We start from the raw sequence: 26652 nt of genomic DNA, 5'->3' as shown, positions 1-26652 counted from the left end.
TTTTGACAGCACCATTTTGTTTTTACTTTGGATGAAACAAACAGCACATTTTCCATTGTTTTAACTGCTGCTCAATCCTCCTGGCAATTAAAATGTTGGTAGGAAGGATTTACATGGTTCTGCCCGTATAAACCATTTAAAGCCCTTGGATACCAGAGGAATGGAGAATACATAACTTGCAAACTCACAGTCAGAACTCATTTTCACAATCCACAGAACTCAAGCCTATTGGAAGGTACCCGCTTGTAATGCACTTATACAGTACACACTGGAGGACTTCATAGAGGACAGTTGGAGAAGAAGTTATTTCCTGGCCATCAAAATGTTAGGTCTAGTTGGTAAAAAAAAAAAAAAAAAAATTAAATTAAATTTAGCATGGCAAAAAAAAAAAAAAACTGCATATGCCCCTGGCACTGTGCTTTCATTCGGTGCCAAATCATTTTCAAGCCTGGCTTCCAATAGTCCTACCCTCACTGGAGGTGTGGCTAAGGGAGAAAGTACACTCTTCCTTGTAGCTATACTGATTCATATCTGTAATGACACTCTTAGCCAATCACAGCCATCCATTGCTACTCAGGCTAATGCTTCCTTATTAATCCAAGCAGCACAGAGTAAGTGAGTTTCTGGGAACTTCTGTTTAGTACTAAAATATTAAAAACTGTTTAATGCTGAATGGAAGGACATCGACAGCGGTATCTAGACGTCATAACCACTTTCATGAGACAAAGCTGTTATGCTGCCTACAGTGTCTCTTAAAGCCCTTAAGGAGCAATTACATTCTATAATGAAACAACATTCTGGTCCTTAAAGGGTCTCTAAAAGGCACCAAGACTACTTCATCTCACTGAGTGGTCTGGGTGCAGTGCCCCTTTGTGTTTAACCCTACAATGTAAAATATAGACATTTTTGAGAAACTGCAATGTTTACATTGCAGAGTTAAGTCCAAAGCTATCTTCCAGACAGCCAATAGAGGTGCTTCCTGCTCCCTTACTGAGTTTTACCCTGTCAAACTACGCTGGACTACCTCACACATGGTCTTCAAACTCACCATATGAAGGCACGGATTCAATGCTTTCCTGTAGGGAAGCTATAGTGCATGCGCATTAGGTCTCACAATTTCAGTGATCGGAGGCAAGAGGAGAAGACCTAACCAACACCCAGGAAGCTGTGTCACTGGAATTTACGGTAAAATAGGGTTTTTACCCTTTAGTCACTGGAAGGTGGGGAGCGGGTGTCTTATAAATTAGGGACAGGGACACAATAGTGTTAGCAATATTGTATTCAGGTAATGTTCCTTTAAAAATTCTGTGCCAGATGTCTCAGAACCAAACTTTAAAAATTACACAGAGCCAGTAATTGTTTTAAAGAGTTAAAAGAAAATAATGAACAACTTACTTTTATACAACTGCCTTGCCCTCTCCCATCCCATAATAACCAACAATATGTGCTAGAATTCTCTCGGTCCGGTTGCCAGATATTAATCTTTATATCCTGTTTGTGGTTTAGGCAGGAAAAATAAGGACTTTCTAGAGATTGTAGGGATATTATTGGAATGTGCATGATGAGTTCCAGGCAGGTAGATTGAAATATAGAAATTGAAATACGTACATTAAACACTACAGTTTGAAAGTAACACCAACTATACATTTTAGGTTCTAGTGATTGACAGAAATGAAAGCATACAACATGTTCAGTGTAGAAAATGTTCTGTAGAATTAAGAAGCTAGATGACATACATATTCAGCGGTTCACCTTAAAATATTTTGGCAACATGGAATTACCTTCCTGGTATTCTGTCTAAGTCACATAAACATTTCAGTACCAGCTGAATTATGTTTTCAGAAACCACTGATTTTTCATGTATTATTAATAGACTATATGAAAGAAAAACTGTGTATGGGTGTGATTGGGCCACCATAACTTTTGACAGGCATGGCTGATATGATGGCACTGACATTAAACCAGAAATCAGCATCCTTTGCTCATGGCCTCAGGACAAACTGTTAGTAGAGAAGCACTTCACAAACTTCAAGCTTTCTGATGTGAACAAGCAGAAATGTGTAGCTCTATCCAACTCAGAATCTGGTAAAATAACCTCGACACCCCCTGGGCTGGTTGAGAGAGTGTGGTCCTTCCCTTTTGTAGGAGAAAAATGCAGGTCCATGATTGCCAGTCCATGAACTAGCACTGGTCGGTGTACCACCACTTCCGCAGAATTTTAATAGACTCTGATCTTAAAGAAACAATATAGACTACTTCAGGTCAATTAAGAGGTCTGGGAGCAGTCTGGGACTTACAGTTTTCATCGTGCAATGTAAAACATTTTTTAATTAAGAAACTGCAATGTTTACATTGCAGGGTTAAATCCACCCCTAGTGTCTGTCTTCCTGGCAGCCGCTAGACGCACTTCCTTCTCCAGACCGAGTAACTTGGTATTGCTCATAGCAGCATTTGATTGGAGAAGTGCAATGTTTTACTGTGCATGCTCTCTCCAATCCAGTGCTTCCCTATGAGAAGGTCGCTGGTGATCACCTGAAGCAGAGCTGAAGGTTGCAGCAGAGGACCGACAGTGCTGAAAACAAGGTGAGTAAACTTTATTTGACTACAATTTTACAGGGCAAAGGATGGAGGGGGACAAAAGGGAACCACACAGTCACAAATTAACAATTGCTAGCTTCGGGACTATGGGCTCCCTTTAATGTAGAGTAGAACCAACGTCATTCGTTTTACTTCTAAAAAAATGAAAATAAAATAAAAAAAATAAAATCACACTTTGTATTTACTGTGAGGAAAGGTGTCCTTTCATAAGATATCGTTGCTACATTTTAAAGAAGTTACAATGGAAAATCCTGGTTGCAGTTTGCAAACAAACGGTTATTTGCCAAAACAAAGTTCTCAGTGAAGCTGCTGGCAGAATGCTGGTCCCATCACCTGTAGCCAAAGTGGTGGAGGAATCTTTGATGTCCTCTAGTGGATTAGTCACTTCATGTGGTCTTTGCATACTTTGAACAGGACAGATCTGGTGGATTTGGTGGCTGTAGGGTACAGAGGAAGGAAAGTTTTTACTTACCTCAAGTTGTCCTTCACAACGGCATCTATCTTCTTCCTGCAGTCCAACTTCCGCTCCTGGTGCTTCAGTTGCCAGTAGACTTGGGCGCCTCCAAAATGTAGTTTTTCTAATAAAAACATTATTTTTGTTTCCAGACGAAGTTCAGACATTTTCATATCAGAATTTAATTGGACGAATTAAATTTCCAATCCACGCTGCATCTTGCAGCTGTTTATAGTAGATAACTCCTGTGGGATTGCCATATTTAAAGGTAACAAATTGGGAGTTAATAAGTAGATAGCTCCTTTTTGGTATCCTTATGCAATCCAACATAAGGATTAAGAACACTAGATGACTTTTTTGTTTTTTTTTCTTCTAAAATAAAAACTGCACCTACCCACCACACATGGGTGCAAGGAATCCGGTTCTGCTCAATATATATTTGGTAGGTCACAATAAATACCAGCACTTCCTTTTAAAAGTAGTGTCCCTTTATTCAGGTTTCCCTAGTGTAAAAAAGCAACATTTTGACCACTGCAATGGTCTTTATCAAGCACTCTGATGTCTCAAGATTTACCTGTCAGAGTAATCAGAGCTCTAGGACATAAATTTCACAGCGTGGGAAAGCCTTTATTATTTTTGATTATTAAAAATCTTTGTTTCATTCATTATAATTTGCATTTGCTGAAAATCTGGACGAAAACATGTTTGTCCAAAAACAAATACCGAAGTCTAGTTTCCAGACTATGAGAGTCGATGATCAATGAGGGTCGCCCAAACTGAACCACAGAAATACACGATTGTAGAAAATTTGCTTCCGACATCACTGAGTGAGCTTCTTGATCCAGGCCTATTAATTAGAAATCTGTCTAATGAGACTTGGCCAGGCCTGCAAGAGATCCAGATAAAAATCAGTTTGGTTCCAAGTCTCAGGAGACCAAACTGACAAACTAAATAATGCAAGACACAGCTAATAACCCTACAGCAATATTCTAAAATATACTATCTGCCAAGGGATAATTATATTAATATAAGTGATATTATATTCAGCAGATTCTACTCGGCTATGCAGTATAGCAGCATCACAGATAAGCAGAGGTGTATCAACTTAAGAAAGCACCCATGGCAAGCACTGCAAATACGTCCCTCATGGCCCTTGCCCAAACATCTAAAAACCATCTTTAAGATAACTTTACCATAAAATCATCTCAAAAATTCAAGCTGTATGTAATGTGTGTGTGTGCGCTGACTGTATAGGATGTGTGCTGGCTGCATGTGATGTGTGTATATTATGTGTGTGGTCATGCTCTGTATAGCCCCCTACTCCTTGCCCTTCTTACAGGGAGGGAGGCAATGATCCCCATGGAGGGGGTCATATTCTCTGCTGGTCAAGCAGAGGTTAGCTCTGCCTGGTGGTCTATTGGGGGTCCTGAGTCCCTTATGGTCCAGTGGGGTGCCTGACTCACTTTATTACATATTACTTTATGTGCCTACAGACATTAATATTCCTGGAAAGTAGGAATCCTGTGTATTATCTGGTATAGAGCCAAAAACTGTGCACTAAGAACATATGGTAGTGATCTACAAATGGTATTACGGTAAGAGCACAGAGTAGTGCAGGTATGTCTATGGAGATCATGCTTTTCAATAATTATGTCATGTAGTACACATCCAAATTCAGCAAAATGCTTTAATATGAAAGTCTATCTACTTTCAGGTGTCATGTAAATACTCCTAAAAGTGACAAATCTGCTTTAAGAAAATAACACAATTTTGGCATCTCCAGTTAGGGTCCTGTGGCTGTGGGGTGCAGTGTAACGTAGGTTTACATACCTGAAGCTGTTCCTTGTGGCCGTCGCCAACTTTTTCCTATAGAACTTCTTCAGAGTCTGTTGCTACATCTGACAGGTGCCACAAAGTGCTGCAATCTTGTGCATGTGTGACAGCACAACACTAGGTCTAGGGAGGGTCCCTTAACCCCTTAAGGACCAAACTTCTGGAATAAAAGGGAATCATGACATGTCACACATGTCATGTGTCCTTAAGGGGTTAAGACCCTCCATAGATTGCATTTTGCGATGAGCAAGTCGATGCCTGAATCCTACAGCTGTCACTTGTAAAATCAACAACGATTAAAGGTTTGATAAAAGGGAAGAGTTTGCAAAGGCTGCAGACAGCAGATCTGCAGTTTCTGCAATCTGTGTTTTCATAGACCCACAAAGAAAACATACAGAAAAGAAATACATGCATCTTTTCTTTCTGGGCATATCTTTTAAACAGTGAAGAAAAAATGGTCACTGGTCCGTTCCTTGGATGGTTTTAACCCTCTGATTGATATGAAATTTTAATGCAAACATCTTTAGCACAGTGGCGGATCCAGAGCCTGACCTTGGGAGGGGCACTTGCAGATTGTGGCGGAACCAACCTCGCCAGTGAGAACTGGAGAAGCCTGGTTGCTAGCCTCCTGCCCTGCGACTATGGCCCCTGGACATATTGCACTGTAAAAACTATATTTGGGCATGTAATAGTTTATATTACTGCTATTGGGCCTTTAAGGGCCATCCGTGGACCTATTGGGACTTTTGGGATACTGTACCTTTAAGACTGTGGAGCATATTACAGTATACTGCCTTTAATATTATGTATGTATTTATGTGTTGAGTCAACCTGGGATAAGTATGCAGCATTCAACTGATTGTTCGGTAGAATCACTCCATTCAGTATATTGAGTGAAACTACCGAACAACCAGACCACCCAGGAATAAGTGTGCCTCCAATTACCGTTTGCAACAATGTTTCAAACGGGTAATTGGCAATCAGTGTAATGTATTCTTTGTCCTCTGGGTGGCCGCCATTCGGGAAACGAACACGTGGCGGCGGCCATCTTAAACTACCGAACAGCGGTGTTTTGCCGTCGAGTGTCTGGAACTAAAATCGGACACTCGACTAGGCAAACACCGCTGAGACCTCCAGACTTCCAGGATTTTGTGGGGAAACTACCGAACGGCCCGCCGTTCGGTAGAAAGAAACTCACGAACTAGGGGATTCATGCGAATTCCCCTTAGTCTCTATAACCCAGGCAATTCGTCTGTTTCATTCCCTTTTCTGTGACCGACCGCAGGGCCAAAATGCATGGAACTGTTTTCAGATACTTTACCCATGCGGTCGGTAAAATCTTTGGAACCCCATATCTCCCGAACCATTCATCTGAATGACTTGAATTTTGAATATGTTGTCCCTCTGAATAAGGGCTATCCAGCGATGCTGGATTTAAAGGTGTACCCCCGGTTTTTGGGGTACATCCAGAACTTGGCTGAAAAGGTGTACCGGATAATTGGGTTTAATGTTATCTGAGGGAAGGGGATGTGTGGGCTGAACCATGTATGTGATTGGGTATTTTATGCCTCCCCCTGGGTGTGGACTGTATGTGTATTATTGTAATAAAAGCCAGGCTGGATGAGCCAGTCGAGAGTTCCTGTTTTACCCTCAAAGTGAAGTGTCGTCTCATTATTGGGGGAAGGATTTATTGCATGCTGTTCCAGTTGACTGCTAGGAGTGTAAGCCTATTCGTATGGTTCCTATTCAATAATCTACAGCATTCATATGCTTGGGAGAATTTAAAAGGTTTCTCGGATTCGGTGATTGTGGTGTCTGCCAGAGTGCTTGGAGTCCTCAGGAAGCACTAGGAGCATCCATTAACGGAGGTACCAAGTCGGGGTGCCAGGCGATCCGTTACACAGATTATTTAGAGAAATAATCCAGACACAATACCCACTACAGCTCTGTGTAGTGGTTATAGTGCCGGGACCCCCTCCCAGAGTAAGTAGTCAAACCGTTTAAGAACAGTTTGACAACTTACCTGAGGTCTGCTTGGAAATGGGGCTGTAGTAGGCCATAGGAGCAGAGGTGCAGTGTGTGTGTGTTTGTGTAAGAAGGACTGTGTGAGCAGTGTGTGTGTGAGAAAGTTGCAGTGTGTACGTGAGGACGGCAGTGTGTGTGCGTTGCAGTGTGAGTGGTGGGCAGTTTGTGTGTATGTGTGTGGGGGGCCAATGTGTGTGTTGGGTGTGTGTGTATTGGGGGCAGTGTATGTGGGCAATGTGTGTGTATGGGGGAAGTGTATGTGTGTGTATGGGGGAAGTGTATGTGTGTGTGTGGGAGCAATGTGTGTATGGGGGCAGTGTGTGTGTATGGGGGCAGTGTGTGTGTATGGGGGACATTTCTCGATCCCTGGTGGTCCGGTGGGGAATCCCTGGTGGTCCATGTGGTGAGAGTGAACTCTAGCCCCGGTCTCCAGGGCTAGAGTTGACTCTCGCGAGATCCGGAGCGTTGCCGTGGCAACGCTCTGTGCTTGCGAGAGAAGGACCTGGAGGAGCTGCAGACTGAGCTCCCCCGGGTCCTCTCTCTCTCCCTCCACTGCCGGCGGCCAGCAAACAGTGCCTGATCTCCCCTCCGGTCCATGAAGGCACATTGCAGAGCTGGCGCTTGGACAGCGCCAGCCCTGCATTAGCCGGCAGGGGAGAGAGAGAACCTCGGATTCGCCAGTGCTTTAGCATTCAAAGGCATAAGCACACATCAATACCCTAAATCTAAGTAGACTTATTAACCCCCTCACCCCCTGTTTGCCTGGTGCATATATATATATATATATATATATATATATATATATCATTTTTTTGGTCTCTGTATAAAATCATATTTCCTGATTGATACCATTTTTATTTTGCCTTTCTCTACTTCAATTAATAAAGCAACCAAACAAAAACTAAAATGTAAAGAGAGCAAGAATTTAAAGGAATACTTTCACACTGATTGTGTCACAGCCAAACAAGGCTCATACATGCCATCAATCAATTCCATAATCCAATTACAGTTTACATGTTGCTGCACAGGGTCATGCAGACATCAGTACAAAGTGCATACTTGATTATTTATCTTTTACGCCTAGAGGGCTCAGTACATCCCCTCCAGCAGTGAGCAATCTGCAATTGCACTTTAACATCAGAATGGTCAGAAAAGCCTACATTTGTTGTTTATCGTAACAGAAAAAAAAAATAGGAGAGGAACAGCGCTACAGTACTGATCACAGGGGAGAATAGAGCTGCACACCTGAGGGGAAGGGTAACCCTCAAACCCTTCAAAGAATGGAGAGAACAAGATACAACAAATACAGGGTGCGCTAAGTAGGACAATGAGAGATAATAAACAAAAATAATATAAAGAGTCTCTTAAAGTACAGCGAAGACCTGGAGTGTAAATTCTTCAGTTCTTGCTTTGAATCCTCAGTGGTAAATATGAAATACAAAAGCAAAAATAGAGACCAATAGTGCAAAACCGTTTTATGAAAGCTGGATCACGAACAACATAGAAGTAGAGAAGTGCCAACTCACAATTTAAAGAGCTATGCCCAGCTCTAGGTAAAACAGCATACAGTGGTATTTAATACTCCCCACATGTAGGATATAACTGGACACTTGGAGGCAGGGCCGGCGCTACCATTAAGGCGGACTAGGCAGCCGCCTAGGGCGCCCCTTAGGAAGGGGCGCCGCCAGGAGCGCCGGCCCCCCTAATGCTGCAGCCGCCCGAGCGCTCTGTAGAGAGCCTCAGGCAGCTGCAGCTTCGCCCGGGCTGGTGCGTCCATGAGGGCGCACCGCCCGGGCGCAGCATGAAGAGAGGAGCTGACAGGAGGGAAGCGCTCAGCGCTCCCTCCTGTCACTCCCTCACTGTAGCGTGGCCAGCCCTGTATGATCCGCCGGTACAGGGAGCATTTGTCTCCTGTACCCGGACGGACTAACAGGAAGTGAACACTGAGTGTTCACTTCCTTTTAGTCCGGCCGGGTACAGGAAACAAAAGCTCCCTGTACCCGCGGACAGTACAGAGCTCGGCCACGCTACAACATAGGTAGGGAGGGTGGGGGGAATAAAGGGAGGGGGGGGGGGGAAGAGAAATAAATGGAGAGGGATGGAGGGGGAGAGAAATAAATGGAGAGGGAGGGAGGGGGGGAAATAAATGGAGAGGGAGGGGGGGGGAAATAAATAAATAAATGGAGAGGGGGGGGAATAAATGGAGAGGGAGGGAGGAGGGGGAAATAAATGGAGAGAGAGTGGGGGGGAGGAGAAATAAATGGAGAGGGAGGGGGGAGAAATAAATGGAGAGGGAGGGGGGAGAAATAAATGGAGAGGGAGGGAGGGGGGGGAAATAAATGGAGAGGGAGGGAGGGGGGGAAATAAATGGAGAGGGAGGGAGGGGGGAAATAAATGGAGAGGGAGGGGGAGGAGAAATAAATGGAGAGAGTGGGGGGGAGGAGAAATAAATGGAGAGGGAGGGGGGGAGAAATAAATGGACAGGGAGGGGGGGAGAAATAAATGGACAGGGAGGGGGGGAATAAATGGACAGGGAGAATAAATGGACAGGGAGGGGGGGAATAAATGGACAGGGAGAATAAATGGACAGGGAGGGGGGGAATAAATGGACAGGGAGAATAAATGGACAGGGAGGGGGGGGAATAAATGGACAGGGGGGAATAAATGGACAGGGAGGGGGGGGGAATAAATGGACAGGGAGGGGGGGATAAGTGGACAGGGAGGGGGGGATAAGTGGACAGGGAGGGGGGGATAAATGGACAGGGAGGGTGGGGGAATAAATGGACAGGCAGGGTGGGGGAATAAATTGAAGGGGGGGGAATAAATTGACAAGGTGGGGGGAAGTAATTGACAGGGAGTGGAATTGACGGGGTTAGGAGGGGGAATGAGAGTGGGGAGGGGAGAAGAGAGTGACAAGGGAGGGGGGAGAAGAGCGTGACAAGGGAGGGGGAGAAGAGAGTGACAAGGGAGGGGGAGAAGAGAGGGACAAGAGGGGGGAGAAGAGAGGGACAAGAGGGGGAAAAGAGAGGGACAGGGGGGGGAGAGAAGAGAGGGACAGGGGGGGGAGAGAAGAGAGGGACAAGGGGGGGAGAGAAGAGAGGGACAAGGGGGGAGAGAAGAGAGGGACAAGGGGGGAGAGAAGAGAGGGACAAGGGGGGGGAGAGAAGAGAGGGACAAGGGGGGAGAGAGAAGAGAGTGACGAGGGAGGGAGAGGGGGAGAAGAGAGTGACAAGGGAGGAGGGAGAGATCGACGTCCATCACACACACACAATGCACCCCTTGCACACAGAAAAACACACAATGCATTACACACACAGACACACACACACAAGCAATTCAACCCTTACATACAATGCATCCCTTACACACACAGAAACACACAATGCATTCCTTACACACACTCAATGCACCCCTTACAGACGCACACACTGCATCCCGTACATACACAGAAACACACATTGCAGCCCTTACACATACAAACACAGATTCACACAATGCATTCCTTACACACATATCAGGACATCCCCTACTCCTGTGAACAAACTATTTGGTGGAACATGAAGGTGGACCCTGGGGCCCAGACCATGAGCTGTGTAAAGGGCCTTTAAAAAAATGGAGCTGCTTTCCGTTCTCCCAGAACACAAACAGCCTCCAGAGAGCCTGTTATACACTAGACGAGTGGAGCCAGACTGCAGCTAGAGCCCATCACCATCCTCATCTGATTGTAAGTAGGCAATCTAGTATATTATTCGTTGCACTAATCTCTAATTTACCTCACATTAAAGGGACACTTTAGTCCCCAGAAGCACTGCAGCTTAATGTAGTGGTTCTGGTGTCTATAGCCTGTCCCTGCAGGCCTTTTAATGTAAACACGGCGGCACTGCAGCACTTGTGTTAGTTAACATGGGGCATTGTGATGTCATATGGGGGGGGGGGCGGCAAACTTTACTTTTGCCTAGGGCGGCAAAAATCCTTGCACCGGCCCTGCTTGGAGGTGTATCCTCAAGACTTCTTACAGCATTCCAGATAAGCGTCAGCATATAAAATACATAAAAGGGGGAAAAACCCAATGGTGCAATAACGTAGGTTAACTGCAACTACAGACAACACTGAGGTCCTAAGAGTGCCAACTTACAATTGGGAGAGCTATAACCAGCTCTGAGTAAAACAGCATACAGTGGTATTTAAACTCCCCACATGTAGGATATCCTTCTAGCGATGCTTGCAGTGCCGGTCTTATGAAATAAAATCACAAGAGAGGGCCCATAGTGTTTACCGTATAAGAAACAGCGGTAAAAGGTAACATGAAATGTACTTACAGTGTTCAGAGCAGCCACACTGCTCTATGAATCAGGCGTAGGTGGAATAATCCCCACCAGGGATTTCTTTTGTAGTACCGGATCTTTAAAATGATAAAAAATCAGCCAGGATAAAACAGCAACAAATAAAAGTAATTGTGCAAAATACTTCTATTGGATTCTTATAAAAACACAACGCATTTCGCCAACACAGGCTTTATCAAGTTTATGCAAGATGTCTTTTTATAAGAATCCAATAAAAGTATTTTGCACACTTACTTTTATTTGTTGCTGTTTTATCCTGGCTGATTTTTTTTTAATCATTTTAAAGATCCAGTACTACAAAAGAAATCCCTGGTGGGAATTATTCCACCTACGCCTGGTTCATAGAGCAGTGTGGCTGCTCTGAACACTGTAAGTACGTTTCATGTTACTTTTTACTGCTGTTTTTTATACGGTAAACACTATGGGCCCTCTCTTGTGATTTTATTTCATAAGACCGGCACTGCAAGCATCGCTAGAAGGATATCCTACATGTGGGGAGTTTAAATACCACTGTATGCTGTTCAGGGCCGGTGCAAGGATTTTTGCCGCCCTAGGCAAAAGTAAAGTTTGCCGCCCCCCATCCCCCCCCGATATGACATCACAATGCCCCATGTTAACTAACGCAAGTGCTGCAGTGCCACCGTGTTTACATTAAAAGGCCTGCAGGGACAGGCTATAGACACCAGAACCACTACATTAAGCTGCAGTGGTTCTGGGGACTAAAGTGTCCCTTTAATGTGAGGTAAATTAGAGATTAGTGCCACGAATAATATACTAGATTGCCTACTTACAATCAGATGAGGATGGTGATGGGCTCTACCTGCAGTCTGGCTCCACTGGTCTGGTGTAGAACAGGCTCTCTGGAGGCTGTTTGTGTTCTGGGAGAACAGGAAGAAGGCTCCATTTTTTTTAAGGCCCTTTGCACAGCTCAAGGTCTGGGCCCCATGGTCCACCTTCATGTTCCACCAATTCCACCAATGTTCCACCAGGAGTAGGGGATGTCCTGATATGTGTGTAAGGAATGCATTGTGTGAATCTGTGTTTGTATATGTAAGGGCTGCAATGAGTGTTTCTGTGTATGTACGGGATGCAGTGTGTGCGTCTGTAAGGGGTGCATTGAGTGTGTGTAAGGAATGCATTGTGTGTTTCTGTGCGTGTAAGGGATGCATTGTGTGTAAGGGTTGAATTGCTTGTGTGTGTGTGTGTCTGTGTGTAATGCATTGTGTGTTTTTCTGTGTGCAAGGGGTGCATTGTGTGTGTGTGATGGATGTCAATCTCTCCCCCCTCCCTTGTCACTCTCTTCTCCCCCTCTCCCTCCCTCGTCACTCTCTTCTCAACCCCCCTTGTCCCTCTCTTCTCCCCCCCATGTCCCTCTCTTCTCCCCCCTCTTGTCCCTCTCTTCTCCCCCCTCCTCCCTTGTCACTCTCTTCTCCCCTGCGTGTCCCATTCTTCTCCCCCTCCCTTGTCACTCTCGTCTCCCCCGTTGTCACTCTCTTCTCCCCTCCCCACTCTCATTCCCCCTCCTAATCCCGTCAATTCCCCTCCCTGTCAATTTATCCCCCCCCTTTCAATTTATTCCCCCCACCCTGCCTGTCCATTTATTCCCCCACCCTGCCTGTCCATTTATCCCCCCCGTCCATTTATCCCCTCCCCCTCCTGTCCATTTATTTCCCCCCCTCCCTGTCCATTTATTTCCCCCCCTCCCTGTCCATTTATTTCCCCCCCTGTCCATTTATCCCCCCCTTCCCTGTCCATTTATTCCCCCCTCCCTGTCTGTCCATTTATTCCCCCCACCCTGCCTGTCCATTTATTCCCCCCTCCCTGTCCATTTATCCCCCCCCTGTCCATTTATTTCCCCCCCTCCCTGTCCATTTATTCCCCCCCCTCCCTGTCCATTTATTTCTCCCCCCTCCCTGTCCATTGATTTCTCCCCCCTCCCTGTCCATTGATTTCTCCCCCCTCCCTGTCCATTTATTTCTCCCCCCTCCCTGTCCATTTATTTCTCCCCCCTCCCTGTCCATTTATTTCTCCCCCCTCCCTGTCCATTTATTTCTCCCCCCTCCCTGTCCATTTATTTCTCCCCCCTCCCTGTCCATTTATTTCTCCCCCCTCCCTGTCCATTTATTTCTCCCCCCTCCCTGTCCATTTATTTCTCCCCCCCCCCTCTTCATTGATTTCTCCTCCTCCCCTCCCTCTCCATTTATTTCTCCTCCCCCCCCTCTCCATTTATTTCCCCTCCCCCCCTCTCCATTTATTTCTCCCCCCCTCCCTCTTCATTGATTTCTCCTCCTCCCCTCCCTCTCCATTTATTTATCTCCCCCCCCCTCTCTATTTATTCCCCCCACCCTCCCCTACCTCTATAGTAGCGTGGCCGAGCTCTGTATCATGGTCCGCGGGTACAGGGAGCTTTTGTTTCCTGTACCCGGCGGACTGACAGGAAGTGAACACCAGTGTTCACTTCCTGTTAGTCCGTCCGAATACAGGAGACAGATGCTCCCTGTACCGGCGGACTATACTGCGCTCGGTCACGCTACAGAGAGTGAGTGACAGGAGGGAGCGCTGAGCGCTTCCCTCCTGTCAGCCCCCTCCCTCTCCTCATGCTGTGCCCGGGCGGTGCGCCCTCATGGACGCACCAGCCCGGGCAAAGCTGCAGCCGCCTGAGGCTCTCTACAGAGCGCTCGGGCGGCTGCAGCATTAGGGGGGCCGGCGCTCCTGGCGGCGCCCCTTCCCAAGGGGCGCCCTAGGCGGCTGCCTAGTCCGCCTTACAGGTAGCGCCGGCCCTGATGCTGTTTTACCTAGAGCTGGGCATAGCTCTTTAAATTGTGAGTTGGCACTTCTCTACTTCTATGTTGTTCGTGATCCAGCTTTCCTAAAAGCGTTTTGCACTATTGGTCTCTATTTTTGCATTTGTTGTTTATCAGCTATATGTTTAATGCATCAATTCTATACACCGTGCTGCAGAATATGTCTTTAGAAATATAAAATTGAGGAAATAAAAACCACAAACAATAGGAAAATTAAGGTGACCAGTTCATTTTCCTCCATAAGTTACATATTGAATGCCTGGACTATTTATGGGTGCAAACCTATCAAGTTGCCGGGGAACATTGTGAAATCAAATTATTTTAAACCTGGAACTCCCGAAAATCTGAACTTCAGGGATTTAAAGGGTCAGTCTATGCACCATAACCACTACAGAGCACAGTAATCGTCATGGTCCCATGAGTCCCCTGGCATGGCCCCACACATATTAGTTTAATACATTTTGACACCTAGGTCCCCCAATCACCTTAAGCCTAGTCTGCTCCTCTGATGTATTTTAAGTGGAAGGTCACCTTCCTTATTTTATATACATTTTTGATACTGGGGTAAACTGAATTGGCTGAGAATATCAACTTCAAGGCATATGTGTGCCTCTTAAAATGAGAAGATCAAAATAGCTTTTTTTTTTTTAGTCCTTTGCCATGTTAGAGCTGTCCAGTGTATGCATACAGCATGTGCATTAGCAAATAGGTCGGGCATCTGTCTCCTCTCCAGTGGAAGAGAGGCAGGGATATTACATTGTGGGATCAGAGCAGTGCAGTCACCTCTCTGGGATGACACTTGGCTGGAAAGCAGGTAACTGAAGAAGAGACTGAGTAGCGGCTGAGGTTCTATATGCTCCTCTAGACCTTAAGCTTGTTTGAGTAGGGTCATCATCTACCTATAGTTCCTCTAACATTTTCTAATTGTCTCATTTATTGTTAACTTTCCCCCTCATACAATATGCGGAATAATTTGCCACTATATAAATACCAATAATGATAAAAACAACAACAACATGGAATTTGTAACTGCTATTTTGTTCCCTTGAAGAAAATAAAAAATAGTCGCCTGGAGATTAAATGGGGTGAAGGATTTTAGAAGGGAGAAACCGACGATGAAATGTGGGCTATAAATGAGATGTGGAAGCTGTGGTGCATGGGGAACAAGGTAAGTTGTCACACTACTAAAAAAGGTTCACTGCTTACCATGGGCCAGTCTCAGGGCACTCCTAGCACCATAACCATTACAGAGAACTGTGTCCTGCAGTGGTAATGGTGGCAGAAACGTTCCTGTGCTGATTAGGTGGTAGATCCCACGTCACTGAAGTTGGACCACCCATGATTTAGATGAACTATACCTAGCCTTACGTGATGACTGAGGAGATTTCCAAATAGAGCAGTCATACTTCATACTCATTAATATAAGTATTGGCTGGATAAATGTGATCTGTCAATTCATCTACAGCCCAGAGAGATTGGTTGTTCTAAACAAATTGTAATGACAAAAACGCTGATGCAGAACATCTTAACAGAGGAAAACGCATGTTCCATGTAACTCGTACACCATCCATGACTAAAGCATGCAGTGCAACAAGCGCTTACAATACAACAATCCTCTATTTAAAATATATTATAGTCTAATTTATAAATACCCAGCCAGAGGCAGCTCTTCCTGCACAGGTTCAGTATTATATATAAAGAACAAAGTATGTTTTAACGCATGTTAGAGCCTTGGGGGAACTGTAGCAAGTTCAGCTATGGCTTCCAGAAATTGGGGCCTGTGAAGGTGTGTGTAAGAGAGGGCAGAGGGGTCACATTGTTAAATTTATTTAAAAAATTAAGGGAAATATTCAAAGTGGTTTGAAGAATAATAGTAAACTTTGCCCCAGAATTGTTTTATACACAGCCCCCAAATGGATGTATTCACTCTAAGGGTGTTTCACATAGAGAAACTTCTCTGTGAGAAGCAATCCAATCACTCTGCGGCTTCATGCTGTCCAGACCTTCAGTAATTACAAGTCTTCAATGAGGAGGTGCATCTACTGGCTATCGGTCTGTCAGAAATGTCAATGGTTTGCATTGCCACAAACAAATGCAGGGTCCAAGCTTCAAGTGTCCCTTTAAAAAATTTAAAATCAATAAATGAGGGAACTGAAGACTTTTTAAATATATGCATTAAGTCAGTAATCCATAGGCTGCTTCATTTTAAGCTGTATAAATTACTTTTGTACCCAATTATTATCTATAGACACTGCCACACAAGGGATTAAATACATTCATGATTTGATCTATTCAAAGAAAATTTTCTATGGAACGTAAGGCGCTAATTGGGAGACGCACTGCCATTAATGAACTGAGAAATGTCCACAAAAACACTGCAAATGATCACACCCACATACGTGTATGTGTGTGTGTGTGTGTGTGTGTGTGTATACAGATACACACACACACAAATGTAATACACAAAAACACCAAGTTACGGTTGATCTGAAAAATATTTTCTGTTGTGTTCAGGAAGGTACTTATTTTAAGTCCCCCTGCTTCCTCTGGTCTCAAATACACATTATAAGCTCAAGGGCTGTCTAACGAAGTACTATGTATAAACTTCAATGGCTAATTCTCAGGGCCCTCTTTACTCTTTCATTTGTCTGTGTATATTTTACGGTTTGAGTTCCCCAATTGTACAGCGCTGCGGAATATGCCAGTAATAAATAAATACGGTAGCAGTGGGGTCTTTACTTTGATCCTTTCAATTCACTGGCAGAGTAAGGGTTACGTGGCCAGCAGTCTGCCTCCTAATCAGCCAACATCTGTGCAACATCTGTCCTGTCCTTGGTCAGGAGTGTGGGGGCAGACACGGGATTACTTGTCAGAGGGAGGATGTAGCACAAAGCCTTCTGCTCCCAGCCTTCACTTTGTACCAGCTCCCTTGGGCTGCACACTGAAAGGAGAATTCTTCCTCACATTTGGATTCTGGACAGACTCCCGTATGCATTAATAATTCTACTTGTACAGCTCCCATGCCCATTTAATATAGAGGTGGGGAAGGGAAAGAAAATGGTTCTGTCGGTTTAACCCCTTCTTGGCTTGGCTAAGTTTTGTTCTATATTGCAGCAAAAGTAGTAATCATTTAACAATAGGCTTTTTACACCACGAACCTGAACAGAAAAAGCACAATGCCTCTTTTTGCTGCCTGCTGCTTTTCTTTAGGACTCGCTATGGAATTATTACGCAGTCAACTAATAATGAATTTAGATTTCTGGATATTGCGCCCCTTCCTTCAGTACAATATAATACCATGCTAGGTTTCCTCCCCCCTTATTCTACCAGTAGCAAACTCACTGTGTGGTTCCAAGCAAGCCAGCTCAGAACCATACTTCTCTCTGCAATGCCCATATAAGGCTATTCAGGATTCAGTCTTTAGAACTAAAAAAAGAACAATGGAAATGTTCAAAACGCCAATTTGCCATAACAAGGAAAAAAAAAAAAAAAAAAAAGCATACATCTTTCTAAGAGCTTTGAGCTTTTGAGATTTTCAGGATTTAATTACATACAGGTCAGGTATCATCGTCATCAGTAATAGATAAAGAATGTCATGGATCGCTGTGGCATTGTGTGAACGCTTTAAATGGAAGAGATGACAATAAAAAAAAAAAAAAAGATTGTGACATTTACACTATAAAGCCCCCTCTCCCCTTGCTCTGGATTCAGGTCATCACTAATAATTTGGATACTTCATTCGACACAATTAGTGCAAAACAGAACTTTAAGAAGGAAAGAGGGGCTATATTTAAAGGGACACTATAGTCACCAGAACTACAGCGTAATGTTCTGGTGAGTATAAGGGCTGCCTTCAGGCATTTTCATGTAAACACTGTCTTTTCAGAAAAAAGGCAGTGTTTACATTGCCCCTAGGGACACCTCTAAGTGGCCACTCCTCAGATGGGCTTCCTGGCTCAGGGCTGCACAGTAAGCAGCCCTGCCGTTCAGCGTCCCCACGCTCTGCATGGAGACGCTGGATTTTCCTCATAGAGATGCATTGATTCAATGCATCTCTATGAGGAGGTGCCGATTGGCCAAAACGGCGTTTGGCCCCACCCCGTGCCGATTTTATCCAATCCAAGGCTTTCACATGGCAAAGCCTTGGATTGGACAAAAATCTGCCATTTTGATTACAGTATGTCACTAAAGGGGCGGGGCAGTTTTAATCCATTCTAAGGGGGCTAAGGGGAGGGCAAGCCACCTAAAGGGTGGATTTTCACTACAGTGTCAGAAATACAGGTTTGTTTTCCTGACCCTATAGTGATCCTTTAATGAAAGAGAATGCTTATATAGCATGTGCCAATTGTAGGAAGGGTTTACGTTTAGGAGTAAAATCTTTGCACCAAAAAAAAGACTACCAATAAGACTCTGCCTGCTGATTGGCCGTCTCGTTGGTGCTAAGTGACTTTAACGGTTTGGCCAAGGGAGATCGGCATACTGACAGCCACTAGAGGTGGCTTTAACCCTGCAATGTTAAACTCAAAAACGGCAATGCTTTACAATGCAGGGTTAAGAGGACGAGGACACTGCATCCAGACAACTTCAATATGACTTAAGAATCCCTTTGAAGTGTCTCACTTTGTCCATTTGAAATGTTGGGAGGTATAGATTAGGGTTACTTGCCACAGAGTCAAGCTCCTTCCTCTCGTCCAAGTTTTTGTACCATCTATCTATTTGTGGGCAGGAATCAGAAGGAATTATTAACTTGCAGTGTCACTCAAGTGTATCCTTATGTATTCTATAGTTGTTTTGAGTTTCACTGAACATATGTTGTGTGAGTTTCGATTCAGGTGCAAAAAAAAATTGTGCTGGGTATAAAGTTAAAATAAAATAGCACCCCTTCAGGTAGTCCTAGTACCATAATCACTAGTCAAATCCAACATTCTCCTTGTACTAGCTCAGTGTTGCTACCTGAGCTACACTGGAAATGTAGTCCAACATTGAAGTGCTTAAAGGATCACTATAGTGTCTGGAAAACAAACCCGTTTTCCTGACACTAGGTCATCCTTGGAGGATGCTCACCCTCAGGGTCCCTCCCTCCCCCCCTTCAGTAGCTTACCTTTATCCAGCGCCGGGCTCCCTCGTCGCTGGTGACCTCTCCTCCCACGCCGTCGTCAGCTCCCGAGTGTAGCGGAATGAGCCGCGCGTGCATTTTAACAGTCTGTAGGAAAGCATTTCTCATTCTTTCCTATGGACGTTCTGCACGCTGGATGCGAATTTCGCATCCAGCGTCACAGAAGCGCCTCTAGCGGCTGTCAGGAAGACAGCCACTAGAGGATGGATTAACCCTGCAATGTAAACATAGCAGTTTCTCTGAAACTGCTATGTTTACATGTGAAGGGTTAAAACCGGAGGGACCTGTAAGGATACCTGGCACAATCAACGTTCAGCCAGCAATGTCATGCCACAAAACATTCACCAGGGCTGTTATTCTGAGATAAAATGTATCTGGTTGTTGCATAGATACCTTCAGAGGTTGTAAATAGATAGCACTTTCTCTAAGCCTGCACTGCTTAAAGGGGAGGTAGAAATAACACGATTGAATAAAACATACAAAATCACCTATAACCTTTTCTTATGTGCTGCTCCATTTTCTTTCACATGAATAGTAAAGATTTAGCAAGGGACATTACTCTACTGCTTGCTTCAGGCAAACGCAGAGCACACAATACCTACGAGAAGAAGAAAATAAACACAGGCTTATTCACTTAAATTCCAAAAATACTGGATACAATTTGGTCTCCGAGCAAGTGCCTTGTAAGGCAGGAAACGCGTTAGCGCCTCCCGCCTTTGTGCCGCCCTCTGGACACTGAGCTTCAATGTAATACTTTGTGTTTAATAAAGGACATCTTTTAACCGAAGAATCGAGTACTGGTATTTTTGTCCCACATGTGGACCCAGCCCTGTGGAAGCATTTATTTATTCACTAAAATTCCAAATTGTACCAAATTAAAATCAGAACTGCAAAATGTAGGTAAACTAGCCGATATGAATCAAAGTCTTTACCTTAAATGTTGCCATTTGGATTTCTATTCACTACAATTCAGAATTTAATGACGAATCCTAATGATTAAAAAGGGAAATTAGATGGAAGCTCCCTGTTTGAAGATAGAGCTAAATGCAGCAGTGAGGATTTCTCATTTAAATTTTTTTTTTTTTTTTTTAAAAACACCTATTTGCTTAATACATGGGGACAAGAAAACAAAATATTTCAAACCCTGGGTAGTGACTGTTCCCCTTTAAAATGTCTAACTATCATGAAGGAGCATTTACATTGCAATACAAACCACTAGTACCAAAAATAAATGTTTTATCATTTTAACTATTATACAAGATCATTGCGAATTTGTTATTGGATAACGTGGTGTTATAGCCGAGTCTTGATGACAATGGTTCTTTTAATGTCTGCTTTAGGGGAAACTAGGCCACAGCGACATTAGCTCTTCAAACTAGGTCAAGTTTACATTCCTTCCATTAATCACTCTTAAACAGTGGTTGCCAAAGGGATGGGTTACCTCTGACACTCGAACAGTTAAATTAAGAGTTAGTATAACGGACATACCGATAGCAATCTGAGTTTGATGTATGTGCTCATAGACCCACTGGCACCGGCACTTATTGATTCCTCACCTAACACCCTGTAGGAAGGGCAAGTAGGACGTGTTACCACTCTTTCCAGTGTATTCTGTCTTACAAAGAGTGATGGTAAAAGGGAACAGAGACTTCCTTTGATTTTAAGTTGATGTCTCCTATATTTAGCAAATAGGAATCAGCGAGATTTTAGAAAAAAAATTATTAATCGTATAAATCCACACATCTATCCTGGAACTGGGTGCCTCCATTTTGTCTCCCTGTCAATCATCGCTATGTTGCTCTATTCTGCCAGTGAATACTGTGGAAGAGACGAAACTCAAACAGTGCTTGCATCTGCAGTTTTCCCCGACTGAAAAGGATTGTGATGTCACTTGTTAAATCTTTAACATTTTAATAGAAAAAGGAGCAGCACATGGAAAAATAGGTAATATAAAAAAAAAATGTATTATTTAACAGATTATTTTTCAGAGAAGGCATACTTCCTTTGTTTATTTATGTATTTTCCTCTCAGACTATTCTGTTGGAGATGCCATTTGTAAAATGGAAATAAACGACAACTGTAACTCTGGAGTAAGTACAATTGTTATTTCATATAGAACATGTATAATTAAAAAAAAAAAAAAAAAAGGCCCCCCAAAAAACCATAGTAAAACTGCAATAAAGGGATACATTTTGAGCAATTCACACAGAGTGATACATGAGGTTTCTAGGACTACTGTAAATTTAGGAGTTTGTATCCCACAATCACTATTTTTACCTTGATCAATTGTATATATTTTTTCCTCAAAAAAGCATTAGGATTTATTATTTTAATATATGTATTCCCCCAATCCCTTCTGTCCAAGTTTGGCCCATGTGTATCTTCTTTCCTGTACCAGAAGGATACGGTATGCATTCCTAGTCTTTGTTGCCATGGTGATACAATCAAGCTCAAAACACATTAGAGAACTAGTTTGATGGATCTGCACTCTTAATAGCCCCAAAGTTTAAAGATCAAAAATGATCTATGAGAAACCTCTAGAAAAACTGGAACAGTCAGTGTTAGCTACACGTTTAGGCATCCAGCCTCTCTACATCTAGTATAATCCAAAATGTGTCTCCAACTGGCTTTTTGGGGGAAAATTACCAAGTCAGAGTAGATTGTGTGCATGCCCCAGAGTGTGCAAACCATGTAAGTGGTCATCGTACTTCATGGTCATCTAGTTGCGCGTCTATGATTACCAGTGCACACAAGGGATATAATTTCTAATTAGTGGGGTAATAGCTGCTTGATCCAAGGAGACATCTGACTGCTATTTTGGGGTCAAGAAGGAATTTTTTCCTATTTTGTTGCAAAATTGGAAGCGCTTCAGACTGGGTTTTTTGCCTTCTTTTGGATCAACAGCAAAAGCATATGTGAGGAAGGCTGAACTTGATGGACGCAAGTCTCTTTTGAGCTATGTAACTATGTAAAGTTTAACCCAAGTTTGACCATGACGTACCTGTAGCAATGCCAAAAAAGATAATCTCTAGCCCCTGCTAAGGAGTTCCAGTGGTCTGGATACAAACACATCTATAATAAACTACTTTAATTGAAAAACCATTGTTGCAAACACTGTCATGGTTTTAACTAAAGTGTGAATTGTTTGGAATTCAAAGTGAATTCCAAATTTATAGTGAAAATAGCCAAATTGAATACATTCTCTAAGTCTGCTATGTTCTCAGCTCGGCAAAAATGTGAAATTCAAGGTGGATTCCCAACATTTTGTGAATAACCCAAATTTTCTTTGTACTGTTCTACATAAGCAGCCATGCCAGGTCACCCATGATCTACATTGTGAAAAGGGCATAATTGTAGGTGTATTTTTCTTAAAAGTAAGAAGAGCAATCTGTAGCAACATAACAATATAGTTCTTAAAGATCCTATGCTGGCAAGTCCAATTTATTCAGTTGCAGCATGATTACATAATGATTTTGAGGCTTAATAAATAGAATATTTCATGTTTGCACAGAGTCGGCATGGGTGAGACTGCCAAGAGGACAAGAAATGTCAAATGCTCAAAATAGATTGTGGACACATGCTAGACTGAAAAAGGTTTCAAATACTTTGTTATAAAAAAATAACATGAATAATTCCACTGATACACATACGTGAAATAAGTTTATTGTGAATAGGTTTTACTCTGTCAGCTAAAAGCAGAGCCCTGACCCCATGCATTCTAAAAACATCTGTTGCCTTTGCCTAACACTACCCATGCTTTTGTGAAACATATACAATGTGCTCCCCATGTTAACCCACAAAAAGGAGGGAGGGCTAGACAGTAGCAGTTTTTTTACAATTGGATTAGGAGGGGGCAGTGGTTTTAAAGCTGATCTAACACATTTAGGTTACATCTCACAGTCAATCGGAACAAGCAGGGAAAAGCAAAGAGCAGAAGATAATTTACATGGTACAAAGCAATCAATGTGTATTTGCCATATGGGAGATGTCAGTTACCGTACATTTTATATTACACTGGGCTATTTCATGGTACTGAAGAGACACCTTCAACACACTGAGAAAAAAATAAAAAAAATGAATAAAATGATGCTCTCCCAGACCTCTGTGTTTGTGCGTCCCAAATTAATTCTATTATATACAGCAGCATTGCGTTCATCTCCCCCTTAACGAGATATGTGGGAGTTTCTTCTACAAAGGCTTCACTGCAGAGGAGATTTAGACATGCGGTCTGGTATAACCAATGCACATAGCCATGTTAAATAGGTCTTTAACACTGAGAATGTGGAATAAATAAAAGATCTTCAGCACGGTATGTGGGGTGATGGGTCTAGGTGCGAAGGACACTTAGAGCAAAGTGCTGCTCGTGTCTCTGGCACTTAAAACATTTATTAGACTAAGCTAGTAGACATTGAGAGGAAAACAGAAATTTGAGGAAAGGGTTAAAGTAGGATCTGATCAAATGGAACACAGTGGAAAATGCAACAAGTAGAATACACGATCACATTAACTCCTGTGACGTTTCCCTAATGTACTTCCACCCAACTTGGCCAACTCCCCTTCCTCCTGCTCCTGTTTTTGGTGCTCAGGGTTTCACATTGAGGGAGCAGGCTGATCTCTCGTGGTGCCAGTCACGCAGGCGGGTGTATCGGGGGCTCTGAAGCTCTGTGATGAACTTTTCCCTGTGGTTTTGGAGGAGGGTGGTCAATGGAAGATAGGACAGGCAAAAGGGAAAGGGAAAATAAAAAGAAAAGAACAGGAGGAATTTAGTTGAAAACGAAACAGGAGAACTTTAAACATGCAGAGATAGTATATGCTGAAAAGGTTACAGTACGCGAGAGGAACAGCTCTAAGATCCAATTCTATCTGCATTACTGACATTAAAGGGTCATTGTTTAAGAGGTTTATTGCAGTAGTTATGAAACAAGTCTTTGGGTACATTCCCTCGTGTTTTTTTTTTTTTGTTTTTTTTTAAAGAAAACGGTTCTCAGGTGGTTTGACAAAAAAAAAACAGGGCCCTCGAGCCCACTCTCATGCATTACACACTTCACATCCTCATTAATCATACAAATGTTTGAACGGAGTGGGCACACACTGCATTATCATACAACATATTGAACATCTATGAATGCTATGCTGAGATTCTCTATAATAATACGTCATTGCTGTTTAAATTTGCATGGATAAGGAGGAAGTGAAAATCAAAAACAGTTTGACAATAAAACAAAAACTGAGTGACTGCACCAAAAGACTTATTGCATTGCAAATACTAGAATATGCTGTGGTGATTAGGTTATTGAGTGTTCCTTTTAAAGAAGCAGTCTAGGCACCAAATCCACACTGATTAAGTGGTTATTGAGCCATTAGACTGCGGGCTCAATCCACCAGTACTTGGTCAAACACTTTTTGATAAGTTTTACCAAAATCAGGTGTACCCAAGATATTTGTTGCTCAGCCACTGCTTACCGGAATTGCCAATGTGAAAGTTCCGCTTAAAAGTCATCCATATTTTAAAGTCATTCATTGGCAGAGCAGGTCAGATGATGGAATTAATGTTGCGGATGGATAGTGAAACCTCAACATTAGCATTTTCGGCAAGTGGTTGCTAGCTGTAGTTGCCTCAGGGGTCCTGGTTTTGGTCAGATCAGAATAGTTTAACCAAGGATCATGAAACAACATCTGTGACCTAATAGCATGATAACCACTACATCAGCATTTTGTGGTTATAGTGCCCAGACTGCTCCTGTATTGCACCACAACAAAAAGTCTATTGATACAGAGATCTCAAAAGAAAAATCAATGGGAAAACAAACCTCTTTGTTCCTAAATGCATGTCCCAAATTACTAAGCAAGCAATTAAACTCCATTAAAAGAAAAAAAAAAAACAGTTTTCAATATAATTCAGTTGTTTGTTCCAACAAACATAGCGCGATTTAAAGAGCTGGTATGGGAATAACCAACTTGGCTATTTGACAAACTTTGCTATTTTGGTAAAGAATTCCTGGCTTAGTGGATTTGCAAGTAGACAGCTACCGACAGGTATCCATCTACAAAGGACACCTACCCAGAGTATAAATTTGTATTCATTAATTTTAGATATATTATTATGTCTTATTTTTTTTTTTTACACTATAATTGGATTCTTCTTATATTTGCAGGGATGGGAGAGATGTACCTCCTGACTATTTTGTCTATCCTTCAAATCATGATACAAGTAACAGAGCAATATTTTTAAGGGGTTTTTTTTGGAGGGAGAGGGGGGTGTGAGAATTCTGCGCCTAAAGGCACCTAAGATGTCAATCCAACCCTACCCTGAAAGCATTGTAAATTCACTGAATAAGTAGCCTGTAAGCAGAGACAGGGTGGGGGTTGTTAAAGAGAGCCAAAACTACATATTTTTCAGATATGGAATAATCTGATTACCACGGTAAAAAAGATTTTTGTCTGCCATTAATTTTTATGATAAGTTCTCTTTAAATTCTATGTTCAATAAATAATATTTCACTGGCCAAGCATATCGCAAAACTTAGAATAAACTAGCATTTTTCCAATATTTCTATTTTTAATGACATTTTACAATTAAAATGTTTTTGTCCATTCACCAGTGTGCACTGCATACCACGTAAACCCCTAAATCATATCATATGGATATATTTAGACAGTTTTATTCCAAAGCAGGTCTGATGTAGTTTCTTTTTAAACATTTATTCAATTTGGACAGAATATTGTCTTTCAGCGCTGTAAATCTAGGCCAGTGTATTTAAATGATATGCCAGTCATTCAGACACAGGGGAATGGTGCTCGGCAGTGCTGTATGACGGTTAGCTGCTGGCTCAAGGCAACTAATATATGCATTCCATCATTCACTGCAGCTTACATTAGTTGCAGCTGCTCCGTTTACTGGTAAGTAAAGTAAAAACACAACGCACCGTTTTAAGAACTCAATTCTTTTCGGGATAGCAGGCATTCTAAGTGAGGTTAAAATCTGTCTCTGCTCCCATTAGCATATGCTCCTGAGAGGGGTTATTTATAGGCCCTGTGCTCTGGGACTCGTGTTCCATATTTTTTTTTTATTTTTTTTTAAACTCTTGGTTTGTAATGAATATGGTTTAGCTAAACTAGTCCATGCTTTTCCTAGCTGCCTTCACATGTGTGATTTCTATTTCAAATGTAATAACTAGCAGATCTATTTAGTGTTAACACACGCACTAAATGGAATGCTGTCCTGTGATAATTATTTTTGGGTTTCACGAGCAGTGGTAGAGGCAGACGCTAAGAAGTTAAAGTTCTTGCCCAATAAGAAAAGTAGTAACATGCCCCAAAAGTCGTATCTAAATTTTTAGGGCACTGGGCTTGAATGGATTGTCGGAACTCCACCATCATGAAGAAAGTCTCTGAAGAAGTGCCGGTGAGGAACAAAACATTTCAGCGGTGTCAACTTTTGACTAGACGTTATTTATCATTACCGAGGTGTTCATTCTT

General features: G+C 42.8%; 1 protein-coding gene across 3 annotated transcripts in view; it reads right to left on the bottom strand.

Annotated features, from left to right (window-relative positions):
• Positions 1-26652, bottom strand: part of PDLIM7 (PDZ and LIM domain 7) — a 98420-nt gene that overhangs the window by 9528 nt on the left and 62240 nt on the right. The window contains exon 9 of one of the 3 annotated variants that reach the window (XM_063447311.1): positions 22821-23852. The exons of the other annotated variants lie outside the window; for them this stretch is intronic. Coding sequence (XP_063303381.1) covers positions 23756-23852 — 97 coding nt within the window. The 3' untranslated portion in view covers positions 22821-23755. Of the gene's footprint in view, positions 1-22820; positions 23853-26652 lie in introns of those variants that run through there. 3 annotated transcript variants of the gene reach the window in all.

This window comes from Pelobates fuscus, chromosome 3, assembly GCF_036172605.1.
Source record: "Pelobates fuscus isolate aPelFus1 chromosome 3, aPelFus1.pri, whole genome shotgun sequence".
Lineage (NCBI taxonomy): Eukaryota > Metazoa > Chordata > Amphibia > Anura > Pelobatidae > Pelobates > Pelobates fuscus.
Note: the sequence above shows the minus strand (reverse complement) of the source record. Positions and strands in the feature narration are given on the sequence as shown.